We start from the raw sequence: 18853 nt of genomic DNA, 5'->3' as shown, positions 1-18853 counted from the left end.
AGAGCTCATCATCTTTCCCCACAAACTCACACCTCTTCTGAACCTCCATATTTCAGCCAGGTTTCCCACCATCCAGTCACCCAGGTTCTCAACTTCAGCATTATTCTTGAGTCCTCTCTTTGCCTCATCTTATATATGCACTTAATTGCTAAATCTTGTCATTATCCTTCCACAGCGTCTTGAACATCTCTTCTTTTCTCTCTACTCCGGTGTCCACCACCCCATTTCAAGCCCTCATCACCTCTTGTAGTGGCCTCTTAATTTTTATTGTATCCTTAGTGCTTAGCACAATACTTGGCATGTAACATTCATTCATTCACTAACCTCACTGCCTCAAGTTCTGCCTTGTACCAAACCATCTTTCTCAAAGTCATTAAAGCACTTTTTCTAGAGTGAAAACTGATCATGTCACTCAGTAAATTCCAGTTTTGACTAGTTACATCAGAGACAAAATATAAACTCCTCTCTGACTTTTACCTGGTTCTTACCTTTCTCTCAGCCCTATTATACTGCCATATATGGTTCCCTTTACCATATTTTATGGTCTAGAAAAATTGACTCTCTTACTATTCTTTATAGGTCTGTATTGGCTGCCATCCATGTCAGAAATGCATGCTTTGTTCACCTCTGCTTCTTGAAATCCCTTGTTTCCTTCAAAATAGAGCTGCAAGTGCCCTCCTCGAATCCCATTGCTTTGTACATTTATCTTATGTTTATTTGGTATACACTTATATATGTAAATGTCTCCTCTGTTAAAATGAAATCTCTTTGAATTCCAATAATATTTTTCATCTAGCCTTTTTTTAAAAATTAGAAATTTAAGTAATATTAGAAGAGAGAAATCAGTGAATTTTATATTTAGTATCTAAATTGGTCCATATTATTTCCTGATATTTATTAATGTGGGCAGCTAGGTGGCACAGTAGGTAGAGCACTGGGCTTGGAATCAGGAAGTCTAATCTTCCTGAGTTCAGATCCAGCCTCAGACACTTACTAGCTGTGTGACCCTGGGCAAGTCATTTAACCCTTTTTTCCTCAGTTCCTCATCTGTAGAATGAGCTGGAGAAGGAAACGGCAAGCCATTTCATTATGCCAAGAAAACCCCTAATGGGGTCACACAAAGTCATACACAAAAAGTCTAGACAAAAAGTCGGTTGAAAACAATGGAACAACAACAAATTTATTGATGTACTAACATATTTTTGTCTTTTAGCTATTTCTACATATTGTGAAATCTGATATATAATTAATTCTTTTACCTAAGAATTTGTGATGCAGAGTAAAGTTGAAATAAGACAATAAAAATGACTTAATCTGATTTTCAGCCTATTTTAAAGAATAAGCTTTGAAATTAATTTCATTGCCCCCAAAATAAAAGAAGCATTTTGACATTTTAAGCACAAAAAAGTAAAGTCAACCTTTTATTCAAGTGTAAATTATATGCTTTCTACCCACTTTCTACTTCATTACACTACTGTTTAATTTTTTAAATTAGAAAATAGTCATTTAACATTTATCTTAATAGTTAAAACCCAAATTTTAGTTTTGCTGAAAGAGTTGATTCTGTGATAAGTGAAGAGCAATATGTGTGTGTGTATGTATGTATGTGTGTATATGTATATGTGTATACATATGGGTATATGTGTACATGTACATTGATTCTCTTGAAAATATGTCTGAAATTGTAATGTAATATCAGGATTGTTAGAGCAAATAGTAACTATAAGAAACCCTGATATTTGGAGAAAAGTTTCTCATTTTAAAAAATAAGTCCTAAAATTTGTTTTTAAGTAGTTGATGTGATTAAAATCAAACTGGTCAACTGAACAAACTTTATTCAGTTCAATAAATATTAACCACATGTGTATAAGATGCTGGGGATAAGGCAAAAATGAAAAACAGGTCTTGCCTTCAAGGATCTTATGTTATATGGGTCAAAAAATATATACTACACCAATGAGTTTATGACTTCTTCACTTAACTAGGTTTGACAAAATTTGTCACATTTCCTTTACGAGGCGTATGATCCTCAGAAAATCATTAGCCTCTCAGACTCATTTTTCACATCTGTAAAATGGAGATAATAATAGCACCTACCTCACAGAGTTGTAAGGATCAAATAAGATGTGAAACGCTTCACAAACTTTGAACCTAACGCCTTGAAGTGACGTGTAAATATTAGCTTTTATTATTAACTAGTAGTGTAAGTTGCTTTTGGAATAAAAATATACAATTTCAAATTTATAATAAATTGCAAATTAGAAGAATTATCAAAGTGAGTCACCCCAGAATTCTGCCTCTCCATTGCCAGGAGACCTATTCTTTGAGGAAATGGATATCCTGAATAGGTTGGAGTTGTACTCCAAAGCATTCTCTTCTCTATTAATGACATTTAGAGATTTAGCTATAATTTTATTGAACTTATTGTTTGAAACTTTTCCTATTTCTGGTGTTATATGATCAAATAAGGTCATTGTAAAACACTTACCACAATGCCTGACACATAATAAGTGCCATATAAATTTTAGCTACTATATAAGCATGAACTTCTACAACTATGAAAATAATGTATTTTTATATTCTTGACCTAAAATTAATTGAGTGTATCTTGTATAATTATTTAGTGTGGGATTTTCTTACCATATTTTTTTCTATTATTACAGTTAATGTGATAAAAAGAATGGCTGCTTCTTTGAAGCCCATTTAAAAATAATTTTCATATCTAAAGAAATCCTGATTAGTTTACATACAATTTCAGTTGCAGTTATGAACAGGTAATTTAACAGTCCTGTAAATGTCTGTGAAATTTTTGGATCTGAGTGTTAGTATGATGAAGATAATGTTAAAATTTCTAAAGTTTTAAGATAAATTGGTTGGAATATTTATATGAACCTATTATTTCAAATGCAGCAAAAATCTGCACATTTCTATTGCCTAGAATATTTTTAAGGTAATCTTTGAGACTTTCTAAAAAAAAAAAAAGGCAGCTAGGTGGATAGAGCACGGGCCCTGACGTCAGGAGGACCTGAATTCAAATTCGGCCTCAGACCAAAACACTTGACACTTACTAGCTGTGTGACCCTGGGCAAATCACTTAACCCCAATTGCATAAAAAAAAAAGGATAATGTCTCAAATAAATTTGAAATATTTTGAATTATCTTTTGGTATTGTTAGTTACATAGAACAAAGTTATTTTGTTGTTTAAATTAAATTACATCTCAACAAAAGACCATTTTAGTGCTTATTAACCATTTAAAAGATTTGTGCTTATTTACCATGATTTCTTCTTTTCCTCTTTTTCCCCTATCCTTAGTGTTTTCATTCAGGTGTAGAGCAGTAAGATTTTACCATAGTTTTTAAAATTTGCTTTGGGAATATGTTTCTATCTTGGATTCACTTAACTATTCTTATGTTCTTAGAATGGGAATGGATGTGCTGAACTTTAGCTGATAAATTTTTCCAAGTATAAGTATTTGCCTTGTGTGCTTTGATATGCTGGAACCTCACAAAGGACAGCTAAGTGACACAGTATATAGAGTGCTGGACCTGGAACCAGGAAGACTCATCTTCCCGAGTTCAAATTTGGCCCCAAAACTTACTAGCTGTGTGAGCCTAGGCAAGTCACTTAACTCTGGTTGTCTCAGTTTCCTTATCTGTGAAATGAGCTGGAGAAGGAAATGACAAACCACTCCAGTATCTCTGCCAAAGGAAAAAAAAAAGCCAAATGGAGTGACAAAGAGTTGGACAGGAGTGAAAATGACTGAACAACAACAAACCTCACAATAACACTATTTACTATAGGGTCAAATTAGGTATAATGTGGATCTTGGATCCTGTATAGTGGGGTTTAATTATTACAATATCAAAAGAACCTTATCTGAGAGAATCTTACATGTTCAGTAGAACCCAACTAGGGATTTCTAGGACATGGTTATAGTCTAGTTCCAGGGTTTTTAACTTTGGCAAGTTAAGGGAAAAGAATATAGACATTCACTTTTACTTTTTCATTATAGGCTCCGAGCAGTCTTATGGAGACACTTGAACAGCATCTAAATACATTAGAAGGAAAGAAAACTGGAAACAAGTATGCTTTAGTTGTATATTCTAAAGTGTGTGTGTGTATGTGTTGTGGGGGGATCTTTACTAGCTTTAAAAGAAAGTGATTTTTAACAAAGTTATAGTGTCCCTTATAAATGACATCTTTTCTTCTCCAATTCTTATTATTAGGAGATTTTTCAAATTTTTTTCACTGAAATAATAGAATTTTGGTTTTGGTAGCAATCAGATTGGCTCAATATGAATCTTAATGATTTTTTATGTTAACTAATTTTTAATTGACTTGCAAAATGTGAGTGTCTGTGTTGGCAGTGTAGTTTCTAATGCAATTCTGAGTTAATCACCCAAAAGCTTTTGTTGATACTATTTTCTGCTGAATAGTTTATTTTCTTTTATTCACTTTTCCTATGTAGGGATTCTTAAGCAACTGTCTCCCCTCCCCATCCCTCCTGCCTTGGGCGCTAACTGAATATTGGGGAAGACAAATAAACACAAAAACAATTTGTTACCTCAACTAGGTTCTGGAAATACCATTTTAATTGGCTGCTAGTTCCATAGTAGATATAAAAATAAACTCCCAAACTCTCTCCTTGTCTCTGGCCGCTCCATTCAGTCTGTTCTTCGTGAAGCTGATGATGTTATCTTTCTAAACTACATTTATGTCCGGCCAGTCTCCTACTCAAAAAATTTCTATGGCCTTTCGTCCAAACTTATTAGCCTACATTCAAGGCCCTGACCCCACCCTACATCTCTAGTTTTATTTCCTGCTGCTTACTTAGAAAAGTCTGGGCCCTCTAACAGCAGTCAAACCCTTGTGCTTAGCAGGCCTTAAATTTTGCTATTTCCTTGGTTTGAAGGAAGTTTCACCTTCTTTGCCTATCAAAATCTAGCTCAGGTCCTAACACTTATGTGAAGTCATTCTTCTCCCTACTTTAAAATACTTATTTTTCTGTTTCTTTTTTTAGATATTTTTGTGTCAGAAGAGCTAAGATTGTTGTGCCTTATACTGTTCTTTATTTGTTCCATATCGTACTTTGCATACAGTAATTATATAATCAGTATTTGTTGGTGATCATAAGAGCCATAAATTAAACAAACATACTAGGTTGAGAACAGAAAGGTCAATGGACACGGTCCAATAAGTTTCAGGTAATTGATGGACCTTGACCTGTTGAGAGATGTTAGCGAGGCTGTACTCCATCACAGTATGTATTTTCTTTTTCTATCCAGTTTCCTAGACCTCAGAATTTTACCCTGAGAAAAAGATTGTGCATTTTTCCTGACATTTTTTAATATGTCCACATGTTATGATTGTATCATTAAAAAGTATAATTTACTATGGGAGTTAGCGCCTGACATTTTTTACAGTACAAAAGGCTGTATAACCTTATATAAGAAAAGTTCAAAACATAATTATCTTGTTTTAGAATCACCCTTTGAATGGAGTAGATGCCTTCCCCCCCTTCCATTTCAGCTCACCTTATATCTATCAAAAATCCTTTTCCCCCTGAATTATGAATTAGTCCAGTGTATTTTTGGCCTTATGTTAATCTTCTTATCCCTAATTAAAATTAACAGACTTGAGTAGTTAACTATTTTCATTTTTCTATATTTGTGCTTACCTGGGGACATAAGTGATGGGTAAGTACTATATTGAGTGTTTACTTTGCATTCAGTTATTACTGTGTATGCAAAAATACTCATAAAGTGGGACTTAATATATTTAGAATATCTAAATGTCAAGTTTCTATTTATTATCTTTTTCAGTGGTGCTTTTTGGTCTCTCAACATAGATGGCATAGATTTATGATGGGTTGTTATTTGTGCCTTCTTAAGACTGGGCAAAATTTTAAAGAACTTTCTCCTAGAAACATATTCCCTCAGCCTTGGTCTTTGGTTCTAAAATCTCGAAGATTTTACAGTGTATTTTTTGTAAGATTTTACAAAAACAAGTTTGGCGAAGTTATCAAAGGACAGTTTTGTGAAAATAGGTTTTTTTTGTTTTGTATCATCAGTATAAAATAGTCTGATCTGTAGGTCTGAGAAGAGATTTATATGTTCTTAGAAGGAAACTTACAAGTTTATGTTGATGACCTGTTTATCTCCAGGATTACATAACCTATTCTCTGGTATTCTTCTGAGAATCCTTATATAACATTGTACAAAATCCTTTTGTATTTTATCTCTTGAAAAACTCCCAGTGGACGAAAAGGGGTTTCATTCTATGTGCTTTTATTTTTTTTAATGTTTTTTAAAATCTTGAGTTACTTTTACTTAAGTTCTATTGATGGGGAAAACCCAAGATTGGTTTTCTGTAGCTTTTCTTTTAAGGGTAAAGGCCTAGGATATATTAAATGCCATGTGGATTATCAGGTAGATACTTAATTTTATCTCAATATTAGTTCAAGAATAGTATCAGATTTATCAGGCAATTAGAATTGAAGCATTTGAAATTTCTATAGCTGTATGTTTAGAGTTTTAGATTTGGAAGGGATCTCATATCACTTATCCCCACTTACTCTAACTCCCTTTCTAGGACATTTTTTGCCATATAACATTACTTTCCTTAATGTTAATATATTGGGGGGAAATCCCTATCCTACTTAATGCTCTTCACAGACTATCATGGATCTGTACTAAGTTATCCCAAGTGCTATAAGATGATATCTGAAGCAGTCATTCTATTTTCTTTCAGTAATAAGATACATGCCAGACCTTCCTTTTGGGGTGGTGTGGAGAGGTAGGCAGGGAAACAAAATTTATCATAAGGTTAGTGATTTGAATATTGTCTTAAAATATTTATTATCTAAGGCAAAGGTGGGCAACTTTATGAAGCTGTTCCTTTTATCAAGGGAAAATATCACATACAGAAAATGAAACCAGTTTAGGATTTTGTTTATACATAAAGAACAAAGCATGCTCTACTTATACGCTTTTGAAATTTAAAAAACAAAGAGTATAAAACTCAACTTATTTATATTGAATTGTATGGCTAACAACAATTTGTTAAAAAAAAATTATTGAGTTCTAGAAAAAAGCCATAGTTTGTGTAGGGGGATGGGATGGAAGTAGATCTCTGAAGCATAAAGATAGCGCTTAATTTTAAAATATTTTTTCAGAAAATATTGATACTTTAAATTACAAACTATAAAAATGTTCATTTGTTTATGAAGGGTTTTTAATTCTTATTTAAAGTTTAGAAGCCCCAGGATTCTTGAAATTATTTTGTGTCATTTTTGATGGGAAAACTTGAGCTTTCTACTTCGCAGAATGTAAAGTATTCTATCTCATTTAATGAATAAAATGGTCTATTTTTATGTAATAACATCCCAATCTTACAGAATCATAGCTTCACAGTATTTTAGCATTGTAATAGACCTTTGCACCATCTAGTAACAACTTAGAATCCATATTTTTAGCCAATACAAAAATCTTAATTTACAAGGTCTAGCCTCTGTTGAATTAGTTCAGCCCAAAGTCCACATCATGATGAAGAGGAAGCAGTGGCAAATTAGGGAAATGCTACATATATGGCAAATTAAGGGAAATAAATACATACATGTACATATATACATATATACATGTGTGTATATATGTGTGTATGTGTATATCTATATATCTATGTGTGTGTGTGTGTATGGATATATATATGTGTGTGTGTGTGTGTGTGTGTATATATATATATATACATATATGGAGAGAGAGAGAGAGAGAGAAAGAGAGATCAGGAACTTTGTGTGCCCTAAATTGTGAAAGCCTAGCAGGACCCCAGGAGCCATGAAATGCTGATGAATTGGGTTTTGATTATTCTAATTGATTGGGCTAGGATCCCTGTCATTGTAATTCATCTGCTTCTAATAATCAAAGAAATAGGCTGACCCTACTTGAAACCATGATGATCAGCTTGACACAGGTATTCCTTCATGTTCTGTTACAAGAAGACAACCTACATTGGAAAAAAATCATACTAATACCCTACCTTTTAGAAATACCTTGGTGCAGATGGTGCTGACCACCAAAGCAAGCAAACAGCAAGTATGCATGAAATACATTGAAGACATGAGTATTTTCATTATATACCACAATTGAGAAACTGAGCTTAGAAATTGTGGGCAAGGGCTTTGTATCAATAATACTCTTTGTTTCCAGTCACGCAACAATGCATTACTGACCAATATGAGACAATAATAAAAATAACTATCTCTAAGTTTAGTTTAGATGAAATAGGGCTACCAAAAACAGAAGGGGGAAAGTTGGAAAATCCGAGGTCATTGGAAATTGTCACTTAATGCAAAGTCTAGAAATTAAACCTAATAATGAGACAAATGACAAAAAACAGTTCCAGTGTCTTAGATGATTTCAAAAAGGAGATGAGAATACTTAGACAAGAATTCCAAAATGCCTGTGGATTTGATGGCATGATTCCAACTAGCTAGACCAATTATGCCAAAACAGAGTAACATTAAAAAAAAACATTATTTTCCATAACTATCACAAATGAATGTATTTTCTCATAATATTTGACAGAAAATTTCAAATCATTTGAGCCCCTGCCAACAGCAATATACGTAGTGGCTATTGCCATACAAAAAAGTCATGTCAATAAGCATCTATAGACTTTTTACTATATGTGAGATATTGTGCTAAGCTCTGGAGATATGAATAAAGGCAAAAAGAAAAACAACAAAAAACCAGTTCCTTCCCTCAAAGAATTTACATTTCAATGGTAAATACAACAGGTAAACAATAGAAGGCAGTTTGAATGAATGAAGATAGCATTAGCAACCAGGGAACTAGGAAAGGCCTTCTTCAGTAGTTTGAGATGAGTTTTGAAGAAAGTCAAGGAAGCCAAGAAGCAGAGGTAAGGGGCATTCCAGGCATAGGGACAGCCAGTGCAAAGACATAGATGGAATGTTGTTTTCAAGGAACTTGCAAGTAGGACAATGTTGTGGGAATATAGAGTAGATAGAGAGTAAAGTCTAAGAAGACTGGAAAAGTAGGAAGAGGCCAAGTTGTAAAAAGCTTTGCCAAAAGATTACATATTTGACACTGGAGGTAATAGCCTCTGGAAATCCTTGAGCTGGGAGGTGACATGATAAGACTTATGCTTTAGAAAAATCATGCTAGCAGCTGAATGGAGGTTGGACTGGAATTGGGAGAGACTGGAAGCAGAGAGACCTAAAGGTAGAGAGAAAGCTATTGCATTAATCCAAGAGAAGTGATCAGGGCCTGAACTGAAGTGGTTGTGTAAGTGGAAAGAAGAGAACATATACAAGAGATGTTGTGAAGGTAGAAATTCCAGAATTTGGCTACAGATTGGATAAGTGGAGTGAGAGTGAGGAGTCAGGGAATGCAGAGGTTGCAAGTCTGAGTATCTGGAAGGATCATGGTGTACTTGATAGTAATAGGGAAGTTCAGAAGATGGGAGGATTTTAAGAGCGAAGAGGATGAATTCTGTTTTGAACATTGAGTTTGGGGTGGCTACTGGTAATCCAACCAATGATATGCAAAAGTCAGTTGGTGATATGACTGGAGCTCAGGGAGAATCTTAGAGGAAGAGAGGAACTCTAAGATGGAGAATAGGAAAGAGTGTATTCTATTCATGAAGGATGGCCACTTCAAAAGCATGGAGTTGAGAGATGGAGTATTATGAACGAAAAAAAGAAAAGGTCAGTTTGACTAGATTATATATAAATATACACAAATGTGTATGTGCATGTATACATTCATATCTATGAAATATATATATATTCATATATTAACATACACAAATACATATATATGCTCTTGTGTCCCCTATTAGAATATAAGTTCCTTGTGAGTAAGGATTGTCCCATTCTGTGTATTTGTGTTCACAGGGCCTAGGTGCTATACTAGGCCCAGAGAGGTTAAAGGATTTGACCAAGGTCACATAGGCAATAAGTGGCAAAGTTTAGATTTAAACTTGTTTTGTTTTGTTCTGCTTTGTTTTTTATTTTGAATCCATTGCTCTTTCCACTGTACTATGCTATCTTCTGCCAAAGACAGTATGAACAAAATTTCTGGTCATCCATATGGTCACAGAAAATCCAACACAATGAAAAGGCAAGCATACTCAGACAAGAATTAAAAAGTTTGGACACCATTTATATAATCAATGACAGAACAATTATGTTAAGAGGGATAACGGAAGTACAGAGCTTCTCTGCAAAACAAGAAAGCTGCAGAGCTTGTTAAGATCTTAACTATTGGCTGAAACACTTCTCAGTACTACACAAATTACTAGCAAGGCACCACATTTTTTAATGGAAGACATCAATACCTATCACCATAACATAAGAACACCAGCAACTTATCCAAATATAGGCCAGTTACTATTTGTGGTTTTTTATACAAAGTGTTCAACGCTTGTATCACCAAAAAAACCCAAACATATATACATAAGAATGCAGTATATTGGCAAAAGAACAAATAGATGTGACTAAAGAGTCTCAGAAAAAGCAATTTATTTGCAATTCAGTAATTATTGAACAAGCTGCACCATGATATTTGTATTACCTTTGTTGTCTATCACAAAACCTTTTAATCCAGTTCTGTACTTATGACTTATTCATGTGCTACAATTACATATAATAAACCCAATTATAGTGAGAATAGTAGAATATTTTATATTCACATGGAAAACTTCTGTATTTAAAATATACCACCAATACAATAATTGCTATCAAGAACAATTAAAACATGCCACTAATACAAAAATTGCCAACAGGAATAATTGCTGTATAAAATGACATCTTTCATCAATTTAAGCTCATTGTGGTTTAAAATCCAAAGGATTTATAGATTTATAGAACTAGAATTGGAAGAGACCTTGGATACCAACTGAGTCCAATCCCTTCATTTCACAGATAAGAAAACTGAGGCTCGAGAAGGTTAAGTGACATCCCCATTTCAAATCAGTGGCCAAATCTTTTGGATTCTATGTTCATGACATCTCTAATACACCCCCCCCGTCCTCTGACATGCCACCACCTTGGTTCAGGCCCTCATCACTTCATGCCTCGATGAGTGCAGCAGCCTGATAGTCTCTCTAGCTCAAGTTTCTCCTCTCTCCAGTCATCCTCCACTCAGGTGTCAGATCAGTTTTCCTAAAGCACTGACCATGTAACATCCCTGCCCATATTAAATAAACTCTAGTATCTCCCTCATTTCCACTATCAAATATGAAATCTTCTGTTTAGTAGTCAAAGCCCTTCCTACTTTTCAACTCTTCTTGTACCTTAATCCCCTCTACATATTCTGTTTATGTAGAGGATAGGTCCCTGGCCTCCCTGCTGATACAAGATATTCCATCTCCCAACTCCTGGCATTTTTATTGGCTGTCCCACATTCCTGGAATTCTCCCCATCATCATCTCTATTTCCTGGTTTCCCTGGCTTTCTTCAAATCCCAGCTAAAATCCCACTTTCTACAAGATGTATGTCCCATTCCCCCTTAATGCCAATGTCTTCCCTTTGTTGATCATCTCCAATTTATACTGTATATATCTAATTTATATGTAATTGTTTGTAAATTGTCCCCTCCCCCCATTAGACTGTGAGCAAGCTCCAAGACAGTAGGAATTTTTTTTTTTGCATTTCTTTTGTGTCTCAGCACTTAGTACAATACCTGGTATCTAGTAAGTACTTAATAAATGCTTCTTGACTGACTGACTGGTAAAGGCCACTTGTATTAGGTACAATGCCATTACACTGTGTAATGTAACTTGCCAAAAGTTATTTATCTCTGGATGGAATCTATGAAATGGTTAAGGTCAAGATGGAGTGAAAAGGCCCTCAATGGGAAACATCCAAATAAATTCAACCAACGATAATATTGACAAAGTAGCATTGGACAAATGACTGAATCATGTGAATTTCTTTGTGGATATGGAGTTTTATGATGGCAATTTATAACCTTGTCATTTCAATCAGAGCTTATAAAAGGGTTATTCTTAACAAAGCTGGACTTAGTAATCAATGAAGATGATGCAGTAAAATGGTAAAAAATTATAAAACACATCATTTCAGGTTGTAAAATTTTGCAACTGTTGAATACCTAACAAGACAATCTATTGGCTTACAAATTACACATCAAAAGTTCACTACCACTTATTGATTTGATAAATTCCCATACTACAAATACCAAATCCAGAACATCATCACAGACTGAATTATTGCCCACGATCACATGTACTTAATATTGATCCATAAAAATGTGCATTTTTAATAGATGCCATCATTCCAAATAAAAAATAAACAAGCTCCTTCTAATGATAGATTTAGAACTACTAGGGATCTTAGAGAGCATCTCTTCAAATCCCATTATTTTACAGATGAGAAAACTTAAGCCAAGATGGGTTAAGTAACTTGTCTGAGGTCACACCAGTGGTGAATCTCAGAACAAGCATTTTTTTTCTGGTTTTTTCTTGTTGTTGTTTTGGGGGGTGAGGCAATTGGGGTTAAGTGACTTGCCCAGGGTCACACAGCAAATAAGTGTCAAGTGTCTGGTCTGAGACCAGATTTGAACTCAGGTCCTCCTAACTCCAGGGCTGGTGCTCTATCCATTGCGCCAACTAGCTGCCCCTTTTTTTCTGTTTTTGAGGAAAGGTTTTTTATTCCTCCTTCTTTGTCCTGGATTCCCACCTGCTACCTCCCATGGCCAATGCACAATCATTTATTCAGTTTGCATAACCAACGTGATTTGGATCCAGGATAGCACGAACTCCAAAGCCTAGAAAATAAACCCATGGTGAAAAGAAAAAAAAAAGATCAAAACCCCAAATGTTCCTTCAATCAAATGAAAATCCTTTTTTCTCCCCGAAAGAGATCCCATTGGGATTGCTCTGATGTCAAATTAGGTTCCTCTCACCTTTCAGCCAAAAAGCAAACAATAAAAATAGTCAAAGGGCTGGAGATGAAACTGAAAAATACAAAAAACATACAATACACAAAACCCTGGCTCAGGTAGGAGGAACAAAGGAGTTAGCTGGTCAGGAAAGTAGTGAAATGCTATGGGATTCCATGTCAGAAAATCTTTCACAAGGGAGCACAGGGTTAAGGAGGCCAACCCTAAGATCTAGGATAGCCACAACATCCACAATCTGAACACGACAGGTATGCCAGGAGACAACAAAGTGTTTTATTACTTATTATACCCAGGCTTTATTACTTCAAATCTGGCCATTTTTCCTCTGAATTGTTGCACTGCCTTTTTCTCAATTTTTATTAATAATATCACCATTTTCCCAGTCATCCAGATCTGAAACTTATGATTAATATTTGACTATACCCTCTTCCTATATCTAATCATTTCTCAAAACCTATTGAGTCTGTGTTCAAAATATTTATTTTTTCCTTCTTAATCAGAATTAATAGAGTGGGAAGGGACCTGAGAACTCATTTAATTCAATCTCTACCTGACCAAAATTCCCCTCCATAATATGTCCAAATAAGAAGGAATGTTAGTTTTTCTTCATATTCATTGTAAAACTCTGAAACTTTTACCCATTGCTGCTAGTTCTTCCCTCTAGGTCCAAGCAGACCAAATCTAATTTTTCTTTCTTTGATACCCCTGCAGGTAGTATTATTTTGTGCCACACACATCTTCTCTTTAATACGCTAAACACCCCTAATTCTTGCAACTGAAGGTTGTAAGGCATGGTCTTAAGTCTTATCGCTTTTCTCGTTGCCTTTTTCTGGGTATCAATACCCTTTAGATTATCAATATCCTTCCAAAAAATGTGGCACACAGAACAATACTTAAGGAACAACCTGACCGAGGAAAGTACAGGATGGCATCTTACTCATTCTAGACACTCTGCATCTCATAGCATAGTTTAAAATTACATTAGGGTTTGGTAGGGTGGAGTGGATGTTGCATGTGGGTTTTGTTTTTGTTTTGGGGGTGTTTTTTGGCAGCCATGTCTCTTTCTAACTCATAATGAGCATAAAATCCACTAAAGCCCCCAGATCAAACTGTAGTTGTATCACCTACCCCATGTTATATTTTGTGAACTTTATCTTTTTAATCCAGTTATAGGACTTTAATATTTATCCATGTTAAATTTCATCTTATTAGATTCAGCCTATTATTCTACCTCTTATTTCTAGCTGTTGAGATCTTGCTTACATATATCCTTTTTCAGATATTCTCTGAGTATCCTCCATTCCATTTGATTTCTCTGTCCTCCAGATATCCATACTACTTTCCTTTCTTTGGTAATTTTTTATATATAAATAAAAATTTATAGATAACTGTATAATATTGATTTATACATGCATTCTTTTTTTCTGGATTTTAAACTCTTTTATTCATCTGTATAGCTCCTTTCAGGACCTAGACCAATATCTTAAATATCTTAAGTTCTTAATACTTGCTGAATAAATTGAAAAATGGATAGATATTTGTGGCTTCCCGGCCTCAATGAACCTCTGTTAATCAATTAGATTCATATCATGTAAGTTCAATCTCAGTCATCTTCAGTAAGTAGAATGACCTACTTCATATCACAAACACAGACCCCTTGGCAACAGTATTCCAAAACACTTCACTCACTTCTTTAGCCATTACCTGTTCACTAAGGAAGTCCAGCACACTCACTTTACTCCTTTTTTCTAGGAAATAACATGTGTGGGTTAATATCCCACACATAAATGGCTGTCTAACTGTAATTTATAATATAGATTCAGGAGTTCATTCAATCCAAGGCAAAGGTTGATTCACTTGTCATGCTAGAGTTGCCTATATGTAAGACTGACAAATTGATGATTAGTAAGAAATGGATTTTTTTACTGAGATTTAAAGTATGAACTGAATGAGTTTGACTTTTTCACATTAAATTCTAGACTAAGAGTAGAATATATGTATGTATTTACATAAGGATGTGTGTATGTTTATTTTTTTAGGTACTAGTTAGGAAGCAATTTTTTAAAGTATTTACTTATTATCTGAATTTTTCTTTGTCAGCTAATATTCCAACCAGTAGCTTCAGCTGATCCTTTCAAGAATACCTTCATGTAAATTATTTCCAGAAATGAATAAATTCCCTGTCATTCCTTCCCTTAACACTCAAGATGTAATGGCTTCTACTTTTTCCTCATAGGGTTTAGGGCTTTACTTTCTGAAATTTTTTATTTAATCTGAATTTCTCTTCCACTTTCACCATATAAAAAGAAGCATGAAAGAAGTTATGTTAACATATTGTCCTGATGTTTGAGTTTTGCAGATGCCAGGAGCAGCATAATTTGAGTTCTTTTATCTCTAGTATATTTTTTTGAGATGATCCCCAGCAGGTAAATATATAGGTTTCTTTCTAGTATACCTTTGTTTTAAGAAATATACATTTATCTAGCTGCTTCTTTAAGTGGAATGCTAGGAATGTTTTTTGGTTGGTTAGTTAGCCTATAAACTTATCATTTAACCAGTATGCCTTTACTCTAGTAGTGATTGTTATGCTAAGGAAAAAAAAACTTAATTTAAGAAAAACATTTTATCCATGTTCTTTCTTAGATGTTCTATATATTTGTAGATTTAAGTTGAAGATTATTCTGTAATAGAAGTTTAACAATCTACTTTTCTTTAAAAACAATTCATGACCCAAATTTTAAACTCTGGCATACACCATATTCTAGTAGAGACTGCTTTTTTTTTGGAATGGCTATTTCTTTTCATTTTCTTCCTAAAGAGAGTATATATGACACCAGACTCCAGTTATCATTTGAGCGCTTCACAGTTCCAACCTTTCCCTAGCTATATTATGGTGCTATTGCTTCTTAACAGCTCTATAGAATGTGGGAAGTTTGAGGCTTTCAGTGTTTTTGCTGCATTTTTTTTGGCCAGAAAAGTACTATTGCTAGTTGTCTTCTGCTACTTAAACAGCCTTATTATCTCTTTATCTTCATTTATTAAACCAGAAACAAGCTTTGAGGTTATTGTATAAGAAAATATAGGAAATGTGGTGACAGAGGGAGTTTTCTTTTGTCCTGGAGCAGTTTTATTGTAGATACATCAAGTGAAATAGACTTCAGTCGTCAGGATGTGCAAATTATGGCATGATTCCTCTAAAAGTTTGGTTGGAAGCATTCACATTAGTTCTACCTTTGTAAATAAACATTAGTAGACCCTATTCTTTATATTTTTTTATCATTTGTTAATTTCTTTAATGTTTATTTATCTATTTTTTCAAAATATATAAAAATGAAGTTTTTGCAGAATCACAATGTTCACTTTTATTTTCCTTTTTATATTATTTTTTAAAAAATTTTTTCTACATCTGGGGTAGGAGCTTCTCCAGTTTTAGTATGGTCAGTTTTATAATGTGGTAGAATTTTCATAAGTGGTGAGTAGGGTATTGAATTTCTGGAAATATTTAAAATAGTAATGAGATTGAGATATTGCTTTATAGAAATCCATGCAACCTTAACATGATTGTTGTAAGGAAAGCACTTTGTAAATCGTACATCTCTTCTGTGAATTCAAATTGTCATTATCACCAATAATATCAGGTCAGTAAACTTTGGTTCTAGGTCAAATTATGATATTAACTAATTGGTACTAAGTCCAAGTCACCACTCTCTGCTTTATTTTCTCTCTTCATTTATAAAACAGATCTTTAAAGTCCCTTCTAGCTCTAAAACTCTTATGATTTGATAAAATAACAAAGTTTAAAGAAGGTAGTATAACTTAATATAGAAAATCTTGAAGTCCTAGAAAATGTTGTTACTGAACTTTGTTTTTATGCTAAAGTTAGTATGACTAACTAAATGGATGACTTTGAAATGCCATTTTATTCATGGACACTATATGTTTACACATATGCAAGTTAAACTTTGACATTTTTGATGTTACTTGAAATGCTTTTGTGCATATTAATATACTTCCCTTTTAAAACTTTTCTCAATTAAATTTCAGATCTGGTGCTCCCTCTCCGCTGAGTAAGGTAAGTCTTACTGTTTTCTGCATTAGAAAAATAATAACAATATAGCAAAGCATTGCTTACTTGACTTTTTCATCTTAAAAGCTCTCTCTCTAAATTTACATCATTAACTTTAGATATGTTTCTTACTCTAGTCACAATTTTGAAACATCCTGAACTTTGTATGATTTAATCTTATCTTTGATGGATTTATGTTGCTCAAATCCTGGAGATTGTGCCAGACATCTTAAATGCCTGGATTAAGATATCAGATACAAGAGAATTTACTAATGTCAGTTACTTTTAAGCAGCCCAGGATATCAATAAGTATGTATCAAGCTTACAATGACAACATAATAAAAGATCCTGCCTCTGACATTTACTACTTTGTGTGACTTTGGCCAATTCATGTAAATCCCTGGGCCTCAGTTTCCTCATCTTGAATATAAGGGGATTGGACTAGACTAGGTCCTCCACAAGTCTCTTCCAATTCTAAACCCATGATCCAGGATCCTAACACTTTGATATACTTTAAAGTGTTTTTTTTTCCCTGTAGTTAATGGTTGTTAACCCAGAAATAATCTAATTGTCATTCTTTTGTTATCCTAGAATATTTTTAGCTTTTCTATCTATATGTATATACTGTTAATAGGTAAAACTGCTAAATAGCAAGATATAAAGTTTTCTTGACATCATATGCAAAGGATGACAAAGTTTCAAGGGTATTCATTGGGTAGTTTTAGCATTATTTGTTGTGATCTAGCTCTTGTATTGGTCAAATCAGATTGAAATTTGTCGGATTTATCTTTGCTTTTGTAATGTCCAGAAATTTTGCTTGGCTACCACAGCTATCATGTATCCCACCAAGAATTATACTGTCAGGGCAGCTAGGTGGCACAGTGGATAGAGCACTGGCCCTGAAGTCAGGAGGACCTGAGTTCAAATCTGGCCTCAGACCCAATACTTGACACATACTAGCTGTGTGACCTTGGGCAAGTCACTTAACCCCAATTGCCTCACTTTTAAAAAAAAAAAAGAACTATACTGTCAACACGCAGTTTTAAAAAGTCACCTGTTTATATTTGCTCTTACCTGCTTTTGTATGTTACATTTATAACTGTCCAAACCCTTGTTACAAGATTTGCAACAAAAATGACATGTCACTTTTGATTTATATTGGTGCACCTATATTAAGCATATTGCTATGGTTAAAGAGTGTATCTGAGTTTTATTTAGGTGTATTAATGCCCATAGCTGAAATTTAGCATAACTAGCCTAATTTTTATATGCAAACCATATTTAGCTTAGCAGTTTTCTATCACTCTGAAGATACTATTAGTATTTAAACTATATACTAATTCTTATTTGGGGGAAAAAAACATTTGAGCAGCATTGTGCACAACAGAAATCCATATACTGCTTTTGTTTCTTTATTTAAGTGTTCTGTAACTGGTAATTCTATCTATTTAATTCTGACTTCTTGGTTACAGAGTTTGTAGGTTTGAAACAAGTACTATTTTGCCTCTGTATGACTACTGAGGTGTCTCCCACAAATATTCATCTTTTAAATCCTTCTTCTGGAGTAGTTTTCTAAAACAAAGCAATACAAAGAGTTTAGTTGTTTTTTTTTTTTTAGTTTGGTTGTCCAGTTAAGTTAGTGATATATTTATTTGATCATTATCTTGAAGTATTTGTTGTGTGTTAATTCTTTAAGCAGAAATGAGATTTCTGTGTCTGATTTACTTTGATACCAGGCAGGCCCTCCCCTCCTATTCATATTATTCTTCTGAAAATATGGGAAAGTGGAACTATCTCATGAAAAGAAGCAGAGCTAGTGTGATGGCTAACACCAACTTTGAGTA

At 33.9% G+C, this 18853-nt stretch overlaps 1 protein-coding gene across 9 annotated transcripts in view; it reads left to right on the top strand.

The window, feature by feature from the left end:
* The window catches only part of SNAP91 (synaptosome associated protein 91), a 160018-nt gene that overhangs the window by 79857 nt on the left and 61308 nt on the right, over positions 1 to 18853 (top strand). For all 9 annotated transcript variants that reach the window (XM_027856580.1, XM_027856632.1, XM_027856624.1 and 6 more), the window contains exons 10-11: positions 4015 to 4085; positions 16988 to 17015. In XM_027856580.1, coding sequence (XP_027712381.1) covers positions 4015 to 4085; positions 16988 to 17015 — 99 coding nt within the window. The remainder of the gene's footprint in view (positions 1 to 4014; positions 4086 to 16987; positions 17016 to 18853) is intronic.

The sequence above is a fragment of the Vombatus ursinus genome, unplaced genomic scaffold, assembly GCF_900497805.2.
Source record: "Vombatus ursinus unplaced genomic scaffold, bare-nosed wombat genome assembly UNPS02000582.1, whole genome shotgun sequence".
NCBI lineage: Eukaryota > Metazoa > Chordata > Mammalia > Diprotodontia > Vombatidae > Vombatus > Vombatus ursinus.
This window is presented reverse-complemented; position numbering and strand designations above follow the sequence as displayed.